This window comes from Leuresthes tenuis, unplaced genomic scaffold (assembly GCF_036924035.1).
Source record: "Leuresthes tenuis unplaced genomic scaffold, fLeuTen1.0.hap1 SCAF_4, whole genome shotgun sequence".
Lineage (NCBI taxonomy): Eukaryota > Metazoa > Chordata > Actinopteri > Atheriniformes > Atherinopsidae > Leuresthes > Leuresthes tenuis.
This window is the reverse complement of record NW_027325358.1, coordinates 15,736,251-15,756,756: the sequence shown is the minus strand read 5'-3', so window position 1 is coordinate 15,756,756 and position 20,506 is coordinate 15,736,251. Positions and strand designations below refer to the sequence as shown.

Here is a 20,506-nt window from a genome sequence, read left to right as displayed (position 1 = left end):
AAAGAAAGAGGGATGAATGTGGAGGAAGGAATGAGAATGGAGGGAGAAGAGGATGTGAAAGAGAAGAGAACCCTGCCTGATCGACATAATCATCATAGCTGTCGTCGTTAATCCTTCAATATGCGCTCAATTCAGGAGTAACCCTGCTTGTCTCGAGCATGAGGGATTCGCTTAGTTCCCTACTCAAACAGGAGCAGCCACGTTTGCAAAGTCTGCATCGAGAGCTGCAGCATCAAACTGGTTGGTGACAGAAGGATGGAAGGATGGGAGGATGAATAGACAGATGGATATAGAGAGCTGGCATGCGATGTGTGTCATACTCGCACTCTAGTCAGCACACACATGCACTTAAGGAAACGTCAGCTGCAGACAGTCAGATATTTGAACTGTGTTCTTGCTCTTGTTTCTTTTTGTTAAGCGGAGGGGTTTTCTTGCATATCTCTCTCCCTCCTTCTTTCTGTCTGTCACTCTTTTCCTCTGCCACCCCCCTCCCGCTTTCCCTGTCAAATTGCAGCTCATCTTCTTGCTTACATGGACTGTTATGCACTTTTGTTTTCTGAACGTGTTAGCACTTCCTGTACTTCCTTCCTCTCTCCAAGTCTTATCGTACCTCTCCTCTTCTCCCTCCCCATCTGGAAAAAATGTGTCTCACTTATAGGAGGCCTGGTAAATTAGCCCCCCTTTTATTTCTCTCTATTACTCCCGTCTCCTCCCTTCTTCTTCCATCTATCTGTCCAGGCGTAAGCTGCCCAATAGAGCGCACTCATTCACACCCACAGTTATGGACATAGAAGTACATACTGTCGAATACAGATTTGCCTTGTTTGTGTGTGTCTGTCTGTTTGTCTCCAGGTTAGGTACTGGCTAATAGGGCGTAGTAGGTAATGGCAGCCATAGCCTATTATCTCTGCTCCGTTGTCTAATAGCCACTGGCTTTAAGCATCTGCTATGTAGCTGCTCTAACTCCCTCAATGGACACTAACAGCATAGTGCATAGACTAATAAGCACACACACATAAACACATCTACAGCCTACCCCTAAAGATGCACAGCAGAAATTATAAACACACTGCCAAAAGTAATTTGTGCATGTGCGAGTATGTGTGTGCCTGTGTGGGTGTATGTGGAAGTATTGTTTGTGTATATGTGGTTTTCACCACATCCAACACTCGTTGCCCCGGCATTCAGTACTCTCTCTTCTCCTCAGGGAGCTCTGACTGTCTTTAATTAGTAAAGGAAATAGATTTACTGATCTGATCTTTGGCACATTTGCTCCACATGCGTGTACGCACACACTTTAAACACATCTGCCCGCTTAGACTCATCCACATCCTTGCAGCAGTATCCCCTCCTATTCTGTGTGGTGAAACACCAAAGTGGGAAGCAAATATATTGGATGTTCAGGCACATGTGAGGGAAATAGGAAGACTTGCCATTGATTTTCCATGGTAACAGTTACTGGTGACTCTTGTGTGAACAAAACCAATGACAGCAAGCGGTTGAATTGGAAGGGGAAGGATGAGGGAGAATGGGAATAGAGGGGATCAGTGGTGGTACCAAATTGGAAGAAGAGGACATGGGGACAAACCCGACAGTGGCTTGAAAAGGAAGGATTAATGTGCTTTAGCCTGTTGCTGGCTTTTTTTTTTGTGTCCTTCAGAAAGCGAGAGCTCACACACAATAGTGTTGTGGGAGTGTTTTTTTGTATAAAAAGGCTTACACAGACCTGAGTAAGGCTTATATATAATAAATGAATTCCCTTCAGCTGCCGGTTTTCTTTCCTCTGCAGAATTAGGGATTTCTGTCACCCCCTCCTTTCCATCCAAACAATCTCTGCAAAACCATGTCGCTTCTCACCAGAATTCCTCCCAGAATTTACCCCGCACCTCACTGACATGCCCTCTGGATGCTCGTGTAATTGTTTTAACTTAAGCTGCGCTTTTAAGTAAACATAATGCTTCAGCTATCACGAGAAACTATGAGCCAGTGTGTATTTAACCAAAACAAGGTAAACTAATGTTCTACTATTCAGCAGGGCCTGCAGCTCTTCTCCAACAGCAGAAAGATCAACTCTCTATGAAATGTCTTATTAATCGTCTGGCTTGTGGTGTTCATTCACCAGCAAGATCTGTTTCCATTGCAGTGACACGGCACAAGCGCTCTGACCCCAATCCTGACAAGCCATCTTGTTGTCACACTGTACCTGCGGCACTTGGCCTGCTCACCACAGTACAGCAATGAAAGCTGAGATAGTCAGTAGGGATGAACTGACTCACAGCTTACTGCCATTTTTACACCAAGCCTAAGGTTTCTGAAGTCCGACAGAGTCACCATCAGTGGGTTGGGAGAGAATATGAGAGAGACGAGGATTTTTTTTTTTCACCCAGAGGCACTTCGGCTATAAATATCAAACTGACAATTCTTTGATTTGCCAATGAAGGCTGCCAAGATGCAGAGTCTTGATCAGTTCTTGAACTCATTTTAAATTCATTCACCGACGTGGGAAGAAAAAACTGAGGGAGGAATAGGGCTGGCTTTGTCATTTATTTCCCTTGTAGGGGGAGGAAATAACATTAACATCTCTTTCTCTTTGAAACTCTATAAGTCAAAGAGTTATTATTACTCAAAAAGCACTGGAAGCACACAGGAACATGTCATATATGGACATGAAACTCTTTCTTTCTCTTCCACACACATACTGTGTATGGGACTGTCACGGCATGGACAGACACCTCAGTTTTAATAACTCAGAGGCCTTTCAGTACTCTGGCGGATCCTGCTGTAATCTCCCCTGAACAGGTGTTGTGATTAGCTTCAGCCGTGAGCAGCATTCTGACACTTGGATAGGCAGGACAAACCATGCACAGACCCATTGGCTACCACTCAGGGGACAGATTTAAGCAACAGCACTTGGCAAGTGCACTTCAGCTCTCCTGTACACGGTGCTTTGTTGAAGTTCTGCTAGAAATTGATTTTCCTTTCCTCCGCCAAATAATTGTGTCATTTCTTTACAATATTCTAGTTGACTCTTTGCACGCTGATGCAGCAACATATGTGATAGAGTCAGCACTGCAGAGTGGCTCTTGATTTATGGAGGACAGCTGATGGATTATTCTTGTTAACACACAGAATATTTTAAAGGCAACTGAGAGCCAAGACCTCCTGTGTCTTTAGTGTCAATCAATACATTACCGTATTGGTTTATATTATGTTTTAACCTGGTTAGTTATCTGAGCATCACTAAACATCCAGCAGGATTACTTTTCAATAAATCTGTAGTGTGAAAAAAGAAACATTTACTCTGTCTGCTTTGCAGTCCCACTTAGAAGTGATGTTCAACCTCGGAGGATCTGCACTGAAAAAGTTTTGTTAATTAGAAGAGAATGTGGTTTAGATGAAAAAAGAGCCTGTTTGTGTTTCCCAGTCTTAGCTGGCTGCTTCAGTTACATTTGTTTGCTTCCAAGTGTTTCTGTTCCTCTCCTTTTACCTTCAAAGTTGTCTTTGTTGTTGCTGTTTTGTTTTTTTAAAGTTTTTTTTTAAATTATTTTTGCTATACATTTTGATCCCAGAACATACGATTTGATGAAGCTTCAGAATGAGGTGATTTAAACATCAACCTTGTTGTTACTTACTGGTAACTACTTAGTTATATTCAGTATGAATATTGACTACACTGAATAATACCAAAATGAACAACTTTAATTTAATCAAAGCTCTGATTTTAGTTGACAGGCACAGCACTGTATAACTAAACAAATATACGTATTGCTTTATATAAATTAGGACTAATTTGGATTTAATTAATTTGATTTTAGTGAATTGGGCTATAATTGGCTTGAATTGAACTGTATCTTTGAAGTGCCTTGAGATGATATTTGTTGTGATTTGGAGCTATTAGAATAAAACTGAACCGAACTGAACGAGTATATTAAGTTAACTGTAGTGTGTAGAGGAGTTGTTTTACTTTGCTCATCCACCGTGTCCTTATTTCATTATTTTGATATTCTCATCATGCAGTGGCAGCTCTTATTTTTTTTTTAATCTTGGCAAACTTGTTGTCAGGGAAGAAAATAAATTCCACAGACATGATGGATGATATGTTTTTCAATGCAGCAATATGTCTGCAAGCTGTTTTAAATGGATTTTCGAAAACAAATGTGAGTTTATGACTTATCAGAGATAATTAAGGTAAACCTGCAGTGGAACAGAGCATATTAGTCTCTGTGTGGTTTGTTTTCATCAGTAATACTGGGGACAAAGAGATGAATTAACACCACAATGCTTTTTTTTTTTTGTTTCCATACAAATTCAGAGAGAGGTGACAGGTCAGCCACTGCACTATTAAGTCAGAAAAATGCTTTTTTTTTTTTTTATTTTAGCAGAAAGGTGTTTAGTGGATGTATATTTCTATCAAATGATTTAGTTTTTTTCAATGTAAAGAGTAAATGTTGGAAGGAATGTTGGAAGAGGAAAAATGTATTTCAAGCGTCTGGGGACATGCTGGATTCCAGGCACTTATTACATTCTGAGGTTTTAGCGTAATGCTGTGCACTTTGTCAGTCTAAGGCTGCGCTGCTGTCCATTACATGCTTGTCTGAGTTAGTGGTGAAACCTAATTCTTCACTTCAATTCTCTGAGCTTGGCCATGCCAGTTTAGCGGCTTTGCGTTGCGTTAAATGCTATTCTGTATTCGCCTTGGGAGTGTGAGACTGTTAAATACTACAGTAGTCTTTGTTAGAATTGGGAGCCAATGTCTTCAAGTAAAATGCTATGGTTCTTTGTCAATAGAGAGCTTTTGCACGGTTAGCGAATGTGTGCTTTGGGACCATGTCTCTCTGTATTCTAAAACTGAACAGCTGTCAGTTCATAAAGGGGCCGCTCCTCTATTGAGGGACCTGCCTTTACATTAGGTTAGTACTAAGAGAATGTTTCATGTTATGTTTCTGCTGGAGCATATCGACTGTGCTGTCCCTACACAGCTTAATGTGATGTACTGAGAATGATGTTTGCTGTTCAAAGTGTAACTATTACATGCTCATAAAACTATTATTTGGAGAGTCATAGAGCCATTCAAACACCATAAAATCAAAGTGTATGTGTGGAGCTGAATGTGCAATGTTACTGTCGATAGCTCATTAGCTATTTTAATATAAGCTGCTCTGTTTGAATGACTACTTAAATGAAGACGGTCAAGAGACAACAAATTTACCCGAGCTCCACTAGATGTTTGTAATTGGATTTCCTGAGTCAATTCTTTGTTAGCGGAGGGATTTCGAGCTGTGTTTGTTAGTGTTTGCGTTTGCAGAATGTCTTCTGAGCATTTAGGGAGAATTAGCTCACAGTACAAAAGGTATCTTGTTTTACAGTGTTGTTGTTAAAGTACAGTTGAATGTGTTACAGACCCTTGTTTAATCTGCCCTCATTTTGTGCTCCTAACACATAAAACTACTGCGTTAAATTAAGCCCAGTTACACTAATAAGATTAGTCCTTACAGGTAGCTCATTAACAAAATTTACAGCAATAACTGAGATGGTCTTTCGTTACCTGGGTTTTGTTATTGCTTTTATTCAACACTGTATGGACCTTTGCAATTAGTACAGCTTCTAAAATACTTTGTAACTATGTATTAGATTTGCTCTCTCTTGAGTGTCACTTTTTTTCGTATGCCATAGAAGCTGCTATAACAGAACATCATTCGAACTGTTATGTTCCTCATGTGGCCTCAGCAAATGTTTCACTGTATTGTACCATCGTAAATACCACACTCTTGTTACTTTTAAATCCAATCTAAATGTAACAATCAAAGCACATTATCGTTATCTGTTTTTCAGATTTTTTTTTTTGTATGAGGACATGAAAAATCCCGACCACGGAAAAAAGGCAAATTTGCCCGAGGATACTGGCTTCCAGTTTATTATAAGAACAGCGTAAACTTTCTTAAAAGCTATTCTTCTGTAGTTTTTTTCATGAGAAATTCTCTGTTTAATTATTTGGAAAGGAGACTATCCAAATTATCATCTCTCTAATGTCATATTAAGAATCTTTCTGCATGCATGTTGAATGAGACAGCCGCGACTCAGAGTTCAAGAAGGATTTCATTAATTTATGGTTATCTCAGTTGAAGCATTCCGACATCACTTTCATTTGGATGTGACATAATTACGGTAAAGTGTTTTCCTCAAATGTGCTTACAGATCTCATCTCATCCATAAGAAATACCTGTTTATACAATTAATGTACTAAATCACTATTTAATGATTTTCCAGATACTGCACCTACTTTTCAAGCATCCGAGTGTTCAGGTTGAACTCTATCTATACAGTGATGTCAGTGGATTTTACATCTTCAGTTCACTAGAATAAAACCTTAATATATAAACCTTAATATCATCATATCGCAAGTACTCTGAAAACTAAACCCCTTCACAGTGCTGCTACGGCTCCTCTCATCAGCGCATGACCCTGGAAGCTGCCGTGAGCATCACTTTGTTGACACAGAATTTGCAGTGCTAGTCTATTTGCACTTTTGTGCAGGCTTAAGTGGGATGGTGCAGAGCAGCATCTGGGGGCCATACTTTGTCAGGCCAACTTAATGTAGCTGCTCCATCCTAACTGACCGACTGCATTAAGTATTAATAAAGCACATTGCTGGCCTCATCAACATCATCCTCCTCCTTACCCCCATGTATTTCTAATCATTTTGCATACGAGCTCTATCCTGCTCTTTGTGTCGCCACAAAGCATGTCATTTACTGCTCTTGTGGTCTCGCAGTTATGGTTCCTTTGCACTGATCTTGCTTCGTCTGCCATCACCGATCGTAAACTCAGCTTCTCCCCCGGCAGACCATATGGATTCTTCTTCTATAATGTTTAGAAATGTGTCGGTTTATTCCTCATTAACCTGAATCTCCCACCACAATTTCATATTTTCTTCATCTGATTTCTGTAAACAAAAATTCAATTTGACATGAAATACTCTGTGTGAGCGAATAAGTGAGGTACTGTCTCGGTTTAGCTCGTGTATTATTTATTGGTTTACTGGCTCATGAGTTAAGCTATATTTTAGGGACCTTTGTACATGAGCACATGTATATGTGCTGTGTTCATGCACATGGATGAATGTGAAACTGAACATGGAGTTCACTGTTTTTGTATAATTAATGCACAGCGTCAGTAAACCTCTAGGTAGGTGGGTTATAATGTAGAAATACATTTGTGGTGTGTGTGCATGTGTCTTATATGTGTGCATTATTGATATATGAGCTTCTTGGTGGACTGGTGTTTTGAAGAGAGGATGCAGGTCTGTGTCAACGTCTCGTTTTTACGCTTTATAATTCAGCAACTATCGTCTTCTTCTTTCACCCCTCAGTCTTCTGAAAAGACTTTACCTCATTCATTATAAATTCTCCAGCCCTCACTCTCCTCTCCTCCTTGGATTATGATGGTATTTGAAAGGAAGTCTGTGGGTTAGACCCTGGTGACAGGTGTAAATATTAAACATGTTAAAAGCATGTTATGGACATGAATGACATGTAGCACTGCCTCAGCAGCCTCTTCAGCTTGTCAGAGTCTTGGTGCATGTGCACACGTTACCTCACAATGACAAAATTATTATTCCAGTCTTATTTTAATTACCTCTAATGTCCCACCATAAAAAACTCAAGTTTATTGAACAGGTTAATACATCAGGCTTATTAGATGACCTCCAAAGTAGCCAGACTCATTACGATGATGAAACCAAGTTGAATTTGAACAAAGATACGAGAAAAGAAAGTCACTTTTAAGAAATCACTCACACTTTACACACTGATGTCCCGTTTCCTGTTTGACTTAATGTACACCTCACAGTTGTGTGGATACATTATTACATGCATTGTAAGCTTTTTTGTGCCTTAATGTTCACATAAGGTGATTTAGATAAAATCAACATTGTATGTGCGGTTCACCAATATGCGCTTGACATAATTGTTTTGGCTCCGTAAAAACACCGCAATAAATTTGAAATGAAACAATCAAAATGCAGGTGAAGTGCAGACTTTCAGCTGTGATTCAAGAAGTTTTATTCATTCCACTATTTTCAGGGGTTCAAAAGAAATTGGAAAAGTTAATGATACTCTAAATAAAATGGCAAGTTTTAATACTTTTTATTTTTTAATCCTCTGCCCAAATTCTCAAACTCATCAACATCACTAGAGACCGAAAGGGCTTTACTGCATCACTCTTCAGTTATTGTTTGTGAGTCTTTCTGGCTTCAGCATTTGTCCTCAAGCAAGTGAAATGCAGGGTTGGGATTAGCCGACTGACTTGACGAGTATAGAATATTTGATTTCTTTACCCTCAGAAATACCTAGGTTGCTTTCACATTTTTATTTCTTTGTTTATTTCTTTATTTTGTCATCGCCTATCTATTTTAAAGCTTCACCTAGTCAACACTGCGGCATTTGGCTGAACCTGAGCAGACATTATATCCCTCAGAAGTCATCTAGCTGCTTCTGTCACAGCATCAGTGAAAACTTGTGGCGCTGTGCCGATGAAGGTCATGCAAACACCTGCCATCACATGCTTTACACCTACATCATGAGCCGTTCTAAGCCCTTTCTACAGTTTCTTCCTCTCGTCATTTCTAGTAAATAGTACTGGTGCTACTACTGCTACTGCATTCTAGTACAGGTTGACACAAGTTTCTTTTGTGTAACGACTGCTGCCCCAGAATTGCTCTGAGTTTTCGAGATGTTTATTACGATGTCTTATCTCTCCTTTGATGAGGTTTGAACCTCCTGGTGGACCCTCTCTACTTTCACTGTGCTCTATCCAGACATGTTGCAGAGCTCACCTCTGTGTTCTACTGTTTCTTAGGATGGAGCAGACTGTCGGTTGGACCACTCCTGGTGTTTCCATTATAGAATAGAATAGAATAGAATTCAACTTTATTGTCATTGCACATCTCACAAGTACAAAGCAATATAAGCAAGTGCTTTAGCAAAAGTATATATATATATATATTACAAATGTACAGTAAAGTTGTTGTGAATATGCTATAACTATAAGTAAAAGTATATACAGGCTATGAATGTACAGACTATAAACAGGTTATAAATATGAAGGGGTATAAACAGACTATATAAAAAAAGAATATAAGTATGGGAGAGTACTTATGAGTATTTACGAACAGGAATAGATTATCTATACAGTATATACAGTTGTCCATGTGTTATTGGTGTGTATATGGGGATACAGTCCATCGTTGTTGTTCATATGTCAGGAGGCAGAGTTCAGGAGTGTGACCGCTGTGGGGAAGAAGCTGCTCCAGTACCTGGTGGTCTTAGTCCGGAGGCTCCTGTAGCGCCTCTCAGAGGGCATATATCTGATAGATTGTCTTGTTTACTGCAGCTTCAGAATGATGTGTTTCATTTGCTTTAAGTGCTCATTTTACTGCACGTTACCGATTCACAGAAACAGCTTCCATAACTGGAATCAACTTAATTGACAAAGACATATCTAAAGAATAGTCCATGAAACATCTTTAATTTACAAGTCCTCTGACGTTTCAGCCTGCATTATATAGCATTAACTTGAATATTTCTGTTTCCAAAGACATGTGACCTAACTGTGTCCAAACACTCAAATAACCTTGTTTTTCTTGCTGTAATGAAGTATTCTCTTCCGGTTCTGAGAACAATTACTTTGTGAATCAAGAGAGGTATTGGACAAAATGGACAAAACTAGGAATTTACTACCTGAATGTTTGCTTTTAGTACACAGGTAATCGACTACTTTATCAAATAAGACTGATGCTCACATATACAACTGATTCATATGGCAGTTTCTGACTCTAAACTTGTAGGTATAGTGTTGTTTAAGTGTTTTAGCATCTGAATGTTACTGTTATCTGGTCAGAACTGAGGATGCTCCTGTTGACACACAGATGGTTATTTTTCTCCTTTCCTAAACCCAAGTAAAAGAATAAAGCCACACATGCCCCTGCAGTCACACACACTTGCACACAGATGAAAACAGTGAGATAGATCTTTTTGAAGTAAAATTTCATCGTCTCCCCTTCCCACTTTCCTCCCCTTTTTTTTGTAGAAGTGATGGGAGGAGAGTTGAATCTCTGAGGGGCCTGCTTTAAGTGTGTGATGGGATTTTTGTTCAATGAAAGGACACCACTCGAGCCTCAGTATAAGTTTTACACACGTGTATAAACCTACACATATACACACATGCATTTAAAACACACAGACAAGTGAGTAGAGGAGCTGACAGTTGATTCTCCATGTGTACTTAAAGGGGCTTTGAAGTTTAATGTGTCACATATCTGGCCTCGGTTAAAGGGGTATTAGAGCACATATGTTTGCATGTGGTCTCTCCACATGTGTAGGAGAGAGCAGAAGTGAGAAGATTAGATGTTGGTGTCTTTCAGTTTTTCTCCTTTTCTTTATGCCGCAAGTATCTCAATCTCACTTTCAAGACTGGGACATTTTTCTCCTTTTCATTCTACCCTTCAGCCCTTTCTTTTCCTCCCTGTCGTCTCCCCCTCCTTCTCTCCTCAATCCTCTCTGGTAGATGGGCTGTGTTGCTATTTGTTGTGTCCCAGGGGGCAAGCTCAGATTACTCTTTATGCAAACATACATTCTGCAATCATTAGCAACTTATTTCACACTCACTTTGGGTTTCATTCATTTTAATAGCTGCTTTGGTTTTGGTAGTGCTTACTGTTGCTTCTCCGTCTCACACATCCCTTCACTTTCCTTCCATCACTGTGACTAAATCGTTTAGCCGAGCATGGCATTGTGAATTAATGCTGTAAAACTGTGAACGTTTGGATGCACAGTTAACAGAGGATGTCCTATGATTTCAAATGAGACAGCTCTAAAATGACTATATTTTAATATTTTTTGCTGTAAGTACACTCTTATAAAATGATGTTCAGCATTCTTCTCTTTCTTTTAGTCAGTTCACCAGTATAGCACCATACAACCTGTTTCATAAGGCATGTGATCAGTATTTGATTCAATTGCCTTTCCAGACATGGCTGTTTGTTATCTTGGCTACTGAGTGCTGAAGTGAATCAAGCCTGTGAGTTATGAGGTAGTTAATTCCGACCATTACTACATTGACTACCACATTGCCAGCAGTCACTCTCTTGCAGTGTAGTTTCACTTGTTGACTGAATCTCTTGCTCCATCTATGTTTCATTCTCTCTTTCCTATTTCCCCTCTCCACTCATCATTTCTGCAATACTTGTACTCTTTTGTATCTCTCCATCCTCTCTGGTCACCGTTGGATTGAATAATTGAATAATGCTCTTAATTTTGTCTGGGTTTTGAGTCTGCTGCTGTGTGTCTTTGCAGGATGAGAAGTCCACCTTCTTCCAATTTGGTGCAGCCCTGCAGCAGGAGGCTCTGCTCATGCTCGCTATCATGGAGGAGTACGACTGGCATGTTTTTTCCATCGTTACGTCTAAGTTCCCAGGGTATCAGGACTTCATCAGCACGCTTCGGGTAACTGTGGATCACAGGTAATGAATACACTCTTAACACACACACAAACATACATTGTTTTCATCCTTAACTTTTATTCATGGCCATTGACAATATTAAGTGCCATGTATTATTTAATGGTGTATTGTTACAGCTTTGTGCGCTGGGACATGCAGAGTGTGGTGACGCTAGATGCCATAGATGGTGATCCAAACTCAAAATCACATGTTGCCCTCAAAAGGATCCAGAGTCCTGTTATCCTGCTGTACTGCTCCAAGGATGAGGCTATGTGAGTGTTTGTGTCCTTCATTTTCCTATGCTGTTTGCGTCTCTTTTTCACACACTGCCAGATTTAAGCTGCAAATCTGTCTCCTCCCTTTCACAGATATATCCTCGATGAAGCTCGGTCCTTGGGTCTGATAGGAGCAGGCTACATCTGGATCGTGTCCAGTCTCACCACTGGAAACCCAGACTCTACCCCTGAGGTAGTAAGGCCCCAGATGTTGTAACAGGTGGCCATTTTAGGTGGTTTGACAAGACAAGGTTTTTTAGACCAGGCTGTTGCAGGTCATTTACTGCCTGTCCTCTCTATGTCTCTATGTCTCTATGTCTCTATGTCTGTTTATTTTCCCAAGCAAAATTGGATGAATTAGAGAAGTGACACCGTAAAGAAACATTGCTTGTCAAAGTGTATGCTGATTCTTGTCACATTTTAGTATTTTAGTAATTACAGCAGTAGGCCCATTTTCTCTGTGCCTGATAGCATTTGCTCAGCACAAAAGCAGATGTTTGATAGCATTACATGCACCTATTATCTAAATACCATCCATCTAAATTATCAATATTGTTTAAATAGCATAGAAATGTGAGAAAACAATTCAGAGTTTAGTACACGACAGAAACATGGACTCCACTGTGCAACATCACTTAAATGTCAAGTGATTCATAATTGTATCAACCCTGAATAACTGCCTTATTTGTAAGTTGATAAGTGCAAAATTTTTCTCTCATGGAAAATCTTGAGCAAAGACTATAGAAATACAGCCCCAAACAAGAGAGTCAGCATCAGGAAAAAGAATATATACACTTGTGATCACCAACACACAAGTTCCAAAACCTGTGATTACTGCTAGCAAAAAGAAAGTACTCCTGTGGTCTCCAAGTATTATGAAATGACAGTTTTGGACCTATCGGCCGTATCTCTCTGCATGTCTGCAGCATGAGGAAAAGTCTGATTGTGAGACTTCACAAAGACAGAAAAGCATTTGGGAAAGTGACCAACTAAAGATCTCTGGATACAGAGTTGCAGCAGTAATCAGGAGGAACAGAGCGAGCCTTTAATCGGAGCCGCTGTAGCCGTCCTCTTAAAATAATCTTGAGTGGATCGTGCAGACAAGACAAGACCAGCTTCAGACTTAACACAGGGTTTATCTGTGGAAATCTTATGGTTTTTGTGAGTTCAAGATTCAGTGACAGCTCAGACCTGCCAACCTGTAAGGAAGAAAAACGCCTACTTATTTGTTGGCATAAAATTGCAAGGTTAACTTTAAAAAAAAAAAAAAAAGGATCATGACTAGAGGCTTGATAGATGTTAGTCCCATATACTTAGGTCAGACTAGAACAAAATTTAGTTTTTTGGGGTCCAGCATGTTGGGTGTAAGCCTGGCCAGGACTACCACAATGAATGCAAACCCCAACAGTGAAATATGGAGGTGGAAGTGAAGTAGAATGGTGATGTTTAGGTGCAAAATGTCTTGGGGAGGTAACATTTTGTAGAGTGCACTATGAATTCATGTTGTTGTACCAAAATACTAGAAGATTACTCACAGTCTTCAGAAGCTTGGTAGCTCTATAGGGGCAAAATTTGAATTATGACCTGCCCAAAAATATTACCCGACCTGAATCACACAACAATTTAGGGTATTTTTCAAGAGAAAGGTAGAGCACTTCAACTTCTCCATGCCAAGGAGGACAGAAACATAGTTAAATTAGAACTGAAGTGAAAGGTGTTACATACGACAGGACATTTGATTAAAAGTAATGAACCAAAGATTTTAATTTAACGAAAGAATGAATGTCCTGTTATTCAAATTAGAAGTGACAAAATTACTCTGAAGTGACATATAAGTGATATTGGGCAGACTTTTCTGTGGTTGTCATCCATCATTCTGCTTGACATTCTTTGTTGAGTCGTGCCAAATTAAAATGTAAAACAAAATATTGCACGGCAGATAAGGGGAGATTTATAGAGATAAAGTTAGATTTTTATTTTTATTTTATTGACAACTACAAAAAGAAGGTGACACTTGAATGAACTGCTATGTTCTGCTATGAACTGCAATGAGCATATTCTTCACACTAACATAATTGTCAGCTAAGAATTATTTCGGGATGCCTTCTAGAACCAAAACACTTGTCTGCTTGTCACCTCTGAGAAATACATTTGGGTCTCTAAAACTGGGGGAAAAAATGTTGAAGCGAAATTGAATCCTACACAGCACACGGGCTGCCTCTTAGATCTCCTCTCCTCTTAGGTTTTTCCCCTGGGTATGATCTCTGTGTCCTTTGATGACTGGGAGTACCCACTGGAGACGCGGGTGCGGGACGGGGTGGGCATCATTTCTTCTGGAGCCACCTCCATGCTGCGGGAGAAGGGAGAACTGCCAGAGGCCCAGAGCAGCTGCTACAGCACGCCATCAGACAGGAGCCCAGGGAAGCTCCCACCTAGTGCCCTGCGCAGGTGTGTGTGTGCATGCGTGTGTGTGTGTGTATTGAGTGTAAGGAGATCAAGGTCTGGGGACTTGCGTAACTCAGTTTGTCTTTGTAGCTGAGTGTTCGGCAGTCTTACATAACTCTTTCTAATGTTCTAATGATAGTTGTAGTGTGGAGAAAGGAGGCAGAGATGACGGCAGTGGTAACCACTGTGATTTCTAATGACATTTAACACGATCAGCTGCTGAGAACAGGGCTGCTCAGTTTATAAGCCAATTGTGCCTCTTTAGCTTGGAGACAAAGAGCTGAACATCGGGCAGACCTCCATGTTGTTGTTACTCTGTGTTAACTAGAGCCCAGTAAAGCGTCTGGTGTGCATGTATTTCTGTGTGTGCACCTGCTTCACATCATGCCGAGACTCACTGTCATTAAGTCAGGATTAAAGCAGATTCTACCGGCTTTGTTCTCGCTCTCTTTTTGCTTGTTACAAGGCTTTGTGGGTGGCATATATATGTTAGCCGCTCTCTGTGTGTGTGTGTGCGCGTGTGTGTATTCGTGTTTATGTGCACAAAGCATTCGTGACTTTGTGTACTCCACTCTGTGATGACACTATAGTCGATTCCTTCAAACAGAAAGAGAAGAGAAAGGGGCTCACACAGACATGCACCGCAATCCACAAATGTAAATGCACTATCACAGGACTGTTAGTCATAATGCTCTCTGTCAGGTTTTTTGCTGTGATAGTGTGACTGCATCATGAATATGAAGCATGCTGAGGCTAAAATGTGATTACAAATTCAAAGGTCTATATTGAACTTGCTTAAACATAAAGGTCATGTTGCCAGGCTCTGCACATCTATAGTGACTTATGAGGTGCTTCATTACAGTGAGAGCCACACTAGTGTGATTTTCACTATTATGTCTTTATTACCTTTTATCTTATTATCTTTATTATCCCATTCTTCTCTCTTGTTTGTTCATCACAGTATATATCACGGCATATGCAATCCTGCTGTTGTTGACAGGTTGATCCAATATAACTCAGATCTCAGTTGGAACTCGAATATTTTTCTAAGAAATCTTCATTCCTCCTTCCAGTGGTACCTCATTTGTCTATCTAAGTTATTAGATAGAATTTGCATATTTGTCAAAACAACTGCGGCCAGTTTTTGTGATTATGAACTGACAGGTTGAATTTCCCTACCCTGATATGGAAGTGGGGAGGCTGTGATCACAATTCTGCATACATTAGTCTAGATTCAATCTTGCCGCAGTGTGCATATAAACAGCAAGAGGTAGAGAGGAAGGAATGGGACAACATAATCTGGCACTTAAAAGACACTATCAAACCCGTTGGATTCATTGTCATTCTTGCTTGACAGGAATTAATATCTTAGACTCTATTTTGGCATATTTGGGTTATAGAGTGGTACAGGTTTTTGTTGAAGTCCGTCCTTCATAAATTTCAAAAGCTTATTCTTTTTGATGTAGCCAGTGTACCATGCAAACCCCTAAGCTGTCACTTGTTTCTAAAAAATGCTCCCTGCCATGAAATAATTTTGGAAAAGCCACTCTTTATTCTTTATTCATGCTTTCAGAAAAGTGCTCACACAATGGCTTCTCAAAGTATTTCAGCTTAAAGACAATAAAACTTTTGTTTCCCATATGGTAGGAGGAATTTTACAAGTACATTTCTCTTATCATGTAGCTGATGCTTTTTTACATCCACTGAATATAATTTTCATTGTAAGTGATTGTGCATTCAGATAAGAAATCACTGAACCCCTTTATTCTGTAGCTGTACCGTTTTGCTTTAAGACAGTACAATGAATTATGTCCTAACTTAAGCATCTATATGCTGATGAATATGAATATAGGAAGTAGTATTTGCTTATTGTGAACGCTTCAGAAACACAGCAGCCATTCAAATCAAAAACGTTTTCCAAAAATGGTATCAAAGCTGAAATAGGAGGAGACAGCAGCTTCCCAGAATAGACTGCAACAGTGTTTCCGCTACATGTATTCAGTCGTTGCAATTCGCAGCAACATGAAGATTGAAAAAATTTTTTTAAAATATATATATATATATATATATATATATATATATATATATATATATATATATATATATAGAGAGAGAGAGAGAGAGAGATTTGTCTTCACATGGTGCTAATCATTTTAATCTATAATTAAGTCAGCTTTAAATATGGAGCAGAGATTTGTCTCTTTTGTGTAACTGTGTAGGTTTGTATTAAATTATTTGTATTTGCTGAGAGAGGGTGTACCCACAGCAGAGCTGTTTGGTATTTTGCAGTGCCTACATGTGAGGGAGACAGGGACCTTTTATCTACTTTTTCCACAGAGTGAGTGGAGCCTGCTTTGAGAAAAGCAGAAAACAGACCTGCTTCCGAGTAAAAACAGATGATTACTGCACTTCGGTCTAATCCACTATCCGACAACAGTCTTTATGTGTGTTGACTCTAATACCCCTCCTGGAGATGAGACAACATAAAATCCCACCTGTTGGAGTGGAGGGTAATTATCATCGTTTTTACCTGCTGGGTGCATGCTAAGCAGCCCTCAAATGATTCTCCTTATGCATCTTGACTCCCTGTCACAACATTTGAGTTCATGTATGAATCCTTCATGGTCTTGTGCCCTGATAAGTTCACATAAGGATGTTTAAGAACCGTTTAAGTTTCCTTTTTTTAACTCTTGTTTTAAAAAATAAATAAATCTAAAACTTAAATGTAAAGACTGGAATTCTTTTTAAAAATGACAGTAGAGTTTTGTCATAAATTCAAAACCGTTTCAGTCATCTGGCAAACCATTTCTGGCAGTTTAAAAATGTATCAAACTATTTCTAATAGAATACATGCCAGGACCTGGTCCTTTGGTTTTTTTCCCTAAACTTCCTCAGACAGCCCATCTTCTTCTTCTCCTCCCCAGTGGGATTTCTTGCTGTTATCCCAGTCACAACACTTTGATCATCGTTGCTTTCTGAAAAATATCTTCTATTGGACTGAGTGTGTTCTTGATCCCGTATCGCTGCGTTCACTACTGGCTCTTTTTCTCCTCTGCACTGATTCACTTTAGCGAGTGTGTAAATCTTTCAGCAAAGGATCTGTTTGCATATGCAGGATAGCTGTAGTGAGTAAGACAGTGAAGGCAGCCTCGTTGCACCCGTGACTTGTCTGTCAGGCGTGTATCTGTGGAGAAATCAATGCTGAATGTTGATGGGAGAGATAGGTGCCCTCTGACTCTTCCCCCTCCTACTCACAAATGGATGCGCACACACATCCACAGCCATGCATCCATGCACATGCAGTGGGTGAAGACAGCATTGATTTAAGCAGAATACTCTTGCAGTGATTACTGAGGGCACTTAATTTGTTGTTTCAAATGTATCTGCTCCCGTGAACACATAAACGCTATGACAGATGTAAAACAATAGCTTCATACTGCCTTTTTTGCCATATGTTTCAGGCACATGATGCATGTGTGGAATGAAGGGCGAGATCTATCATTTACTCCAGATGGTTACCAGGCCAACCCCAAATTGGTTGTCATTGTCCTGAACAGTGAAAGAAAATGGGAGAAGGTAAGAATTTCTTTGAAAGAAGCCAGGAAATTGAAAAATGAAAACACTCAAGTAAGTTTCCTGTTCCTGATGATGTTTGTTTGGGCACCCACAGATGGGCCGTTGGGAGAATGGGACGCTGTCGCTGATGTTCCCTGTATGGCCGAGGTATAACGCCCACGGGGATGAGGATGCTGATGAAAATCACCTTTCCATCGTTACTCTAGAGGAGAAACCCTTCGTTATAGTCGACAATGTAGACATCCTGACCGGCACCTGCATGAGAAACTCTGTGCCGTGCCGTAAACATGTCAAACTGTAAGTATCCACATACAACATACATACACAACCTCAATTTTCTGCCTACGCACTACTTATGTGAAATCAAGAGACATTTGAAACTCACACTTATTTAAAGGTTTCTGAGGGTGAACTGGATGTGTCACAGGTGGAACAACAGGCACGTATTTGTTCTCACAATAAGGGAAATCGCAGTTTGATGAAGTTGAAGTGGTGTGGAAATTTTAACAATCTCTGTTGACTCCAAATAAAGCTAAATGTTTAAATCCGTGTCGGATATGAAACAACTAAATCTGGCCTTTCTAACCGGTCTCAGTCTAACTGAAGACATAATTGTCAGTCAGCTGCTCTTTGCTCTTCCACTTTTCTTCTGTTCTGGGCCCACTCATTTTCACTTTATATAATAATGACTCACCACCAGTTTGTCCTCAAGTCTGATATCCAAATTTATGCTGCTTGCACTGGAACAAATGCTCGTAATTGTATAGATATAAAGGCAGATTAGTTCTCTTTTACTTTTTGGCGAATCTGCTCTTTGAACATTTATAATTGAATTGCTTTCTCTTGCTTTTAGTTCACTAATGCCAGCCTGTACCTAATTTGAGCTTCTTCTACCACTGTAATAAGAAGAGTAGTCCTCTTACTGTATTTTTCTTTTAGTTCTCTTTGATGTGTATGTTATTGTAAATCTTAAGAACATGATGTACAGTATGTTTTAGATATTGAAGTTACCAATAGGCAACTGCAATATTCAGTGCTGTGCATATTGTTTATGTACATTATCATTCATTTAAAGTGCTTGTCTTTCTTTTATCTTATTTCAGTTCTATTTCTGCTGTTAATATTCAAATTTAATGGACATTTGACCCCATAATTTTAGAAATTCTGTACAAAAGTTCAGCAGTACCCACAGAGGAACCTTACTTTTACAAAATGTCTCACAAATTTCTAACAATAAGAATTATGCAGTGAACTTGACATTTTATATCCAAAATGTCAAGTTCACTGTGAAATCCAAATATTCAGCAAAATGTAACTTTTCCAGCCATTATTCAGCGTCATAACTTAAAGACAAAAGGGAATTTTAAAGCTACTTTGGGGGACGGGATTTTTAATCAATGCACTAACCTTGGGTATCGGCTGTGGTGACTGGATGGATCATTGTGCTTTGCTGGGCTAAAGACGTGCGCAGCATCCAAGTTTTAAAGATTAGTGCTTTGCAGCAAAATCTTCGTTTGAAACATTTTTTACTCTCTGCTCCAAGTCTTTTAGAATGTTCTTTTATTTGTCAAACGTAAATAGACTTAAAGCAACACTAGAGGAGTTTTGAAGCTTAACTTTGGTTTGTAATTTGGGTGTACAACCGAACACAATATTGTTTTGATTTACACCGCCTAACACACTAACTAACTAAAGATGTTTGAAAACTTCTACTTTTTTAGACATTTACTTTGATCATCCGTGTTATGTCGAATCAGGGATTGAAATGTAAGTTATAAACTTATCGTTTTCACGTCTGCCTCATGGATAACTTTAGTTGACCACCGCAGGTCTATTTCAAACTAACATGGAAAACGTTCTTATCCAGGAGAAATGTTTGGTTCTCCGCTATCTTGCATTGTAATGTGTACACGGTACATTATGTTGCGCATGTACCTATTTCACACATACACCATTTTAAAAGCTTTCTAAAATGTAAATCAGACAAAAACATTTCTATTACAAATAAACAAAAATATTTTATATTGTTTCATCTTATTCTGTGCATGTTTGTTCATCACATATATGAAATATATAGTCATCACGTACATAGAAATGTGCGGTCTTATTCTCGTTGTGTCCGTAACATTACCCTACCTTGTCTCTTGACAGTTTGGTGCCTTCTTGGGGTGTCTTTTGTCAGACTCTAAAGTATGATGGCAAATTCACTTGCATGGATTTTCACGTGCAGAGCTCTTGGTGTTTTTACCTGGAGAACTTTATATCTATCAATTGAAGATAAATCCAATGCCACTGACCCTGGTAAAATAAGAACAACCTGTGCTGTACTTGAAGACAGCATACTAAATGCTGTATCATATGGGATGCTGCCCGGTCTTTGTTACCTGAAACTACTGTATTCTGTTAAGAAGCTACACTCTCATCTGCCCTTGCTTCAACCCAAAGTCCTCCCTTGTTGCCTTCCCATGCTCCTCACCCCCACTGTCTGCCAGTGGCTGTTCACATCAAATTTCAAATTACAGTTGTGGCATTCGAAACTCCTCGGGGAGTCATGTGCTGTCTGCAGGGCTATGGTCTATCCACAGCAGCCAGCTTGTGCTCTGCTACAAGCGGTCACTTAACTCTCCACTGCCTGCAGCAGCATTGTCATCCTTTCACCTGGCCTTGACTCCTTTATCTGCTGCTCCTAAGTAGTAAAATGTGCTTCCCAGTC

The 20,506-nt window shown here is 39.6% G+C and overlaps 1 protein-coding gene across 1 annotated transcript in view; it reads left to right on the top strand.

The window, feature by feature from the left end:
• LOC140305800 (glutamate receptor ionotropic, NMDA 2A-like) overlaps positions 1-20,506 on the top strand; it is a 95,876-nt gene that overhangs the window by 52,005 nt on the left and 23,365 nt on the right. The window contains exons 5-10 of the mRNA XM_072384789.1: positions 11,352-11,518; positions 11,635-11,769; positions 11,866-11,965; positions 14,015-14,220; positions 17,679-17,793; positions 17,888-18,090. Coding sequence (XP_072240890.1) covers positions 11,352-11,518; positions 11,635-11,769; positions 11,866-11,965; positions 14,015-14,220; positions 17,679-17,793; positions 17,888-18,090 — 926 coding nt within the window. The remainder of the gene's footprint in view (positions 1-11,351; positions 11,519-11,634; positions 11,770-11,865; positions 11,966-14,014; positions 14,221-17,678; positions 17,794-17,887; positions 18,091-20,506) is intronic.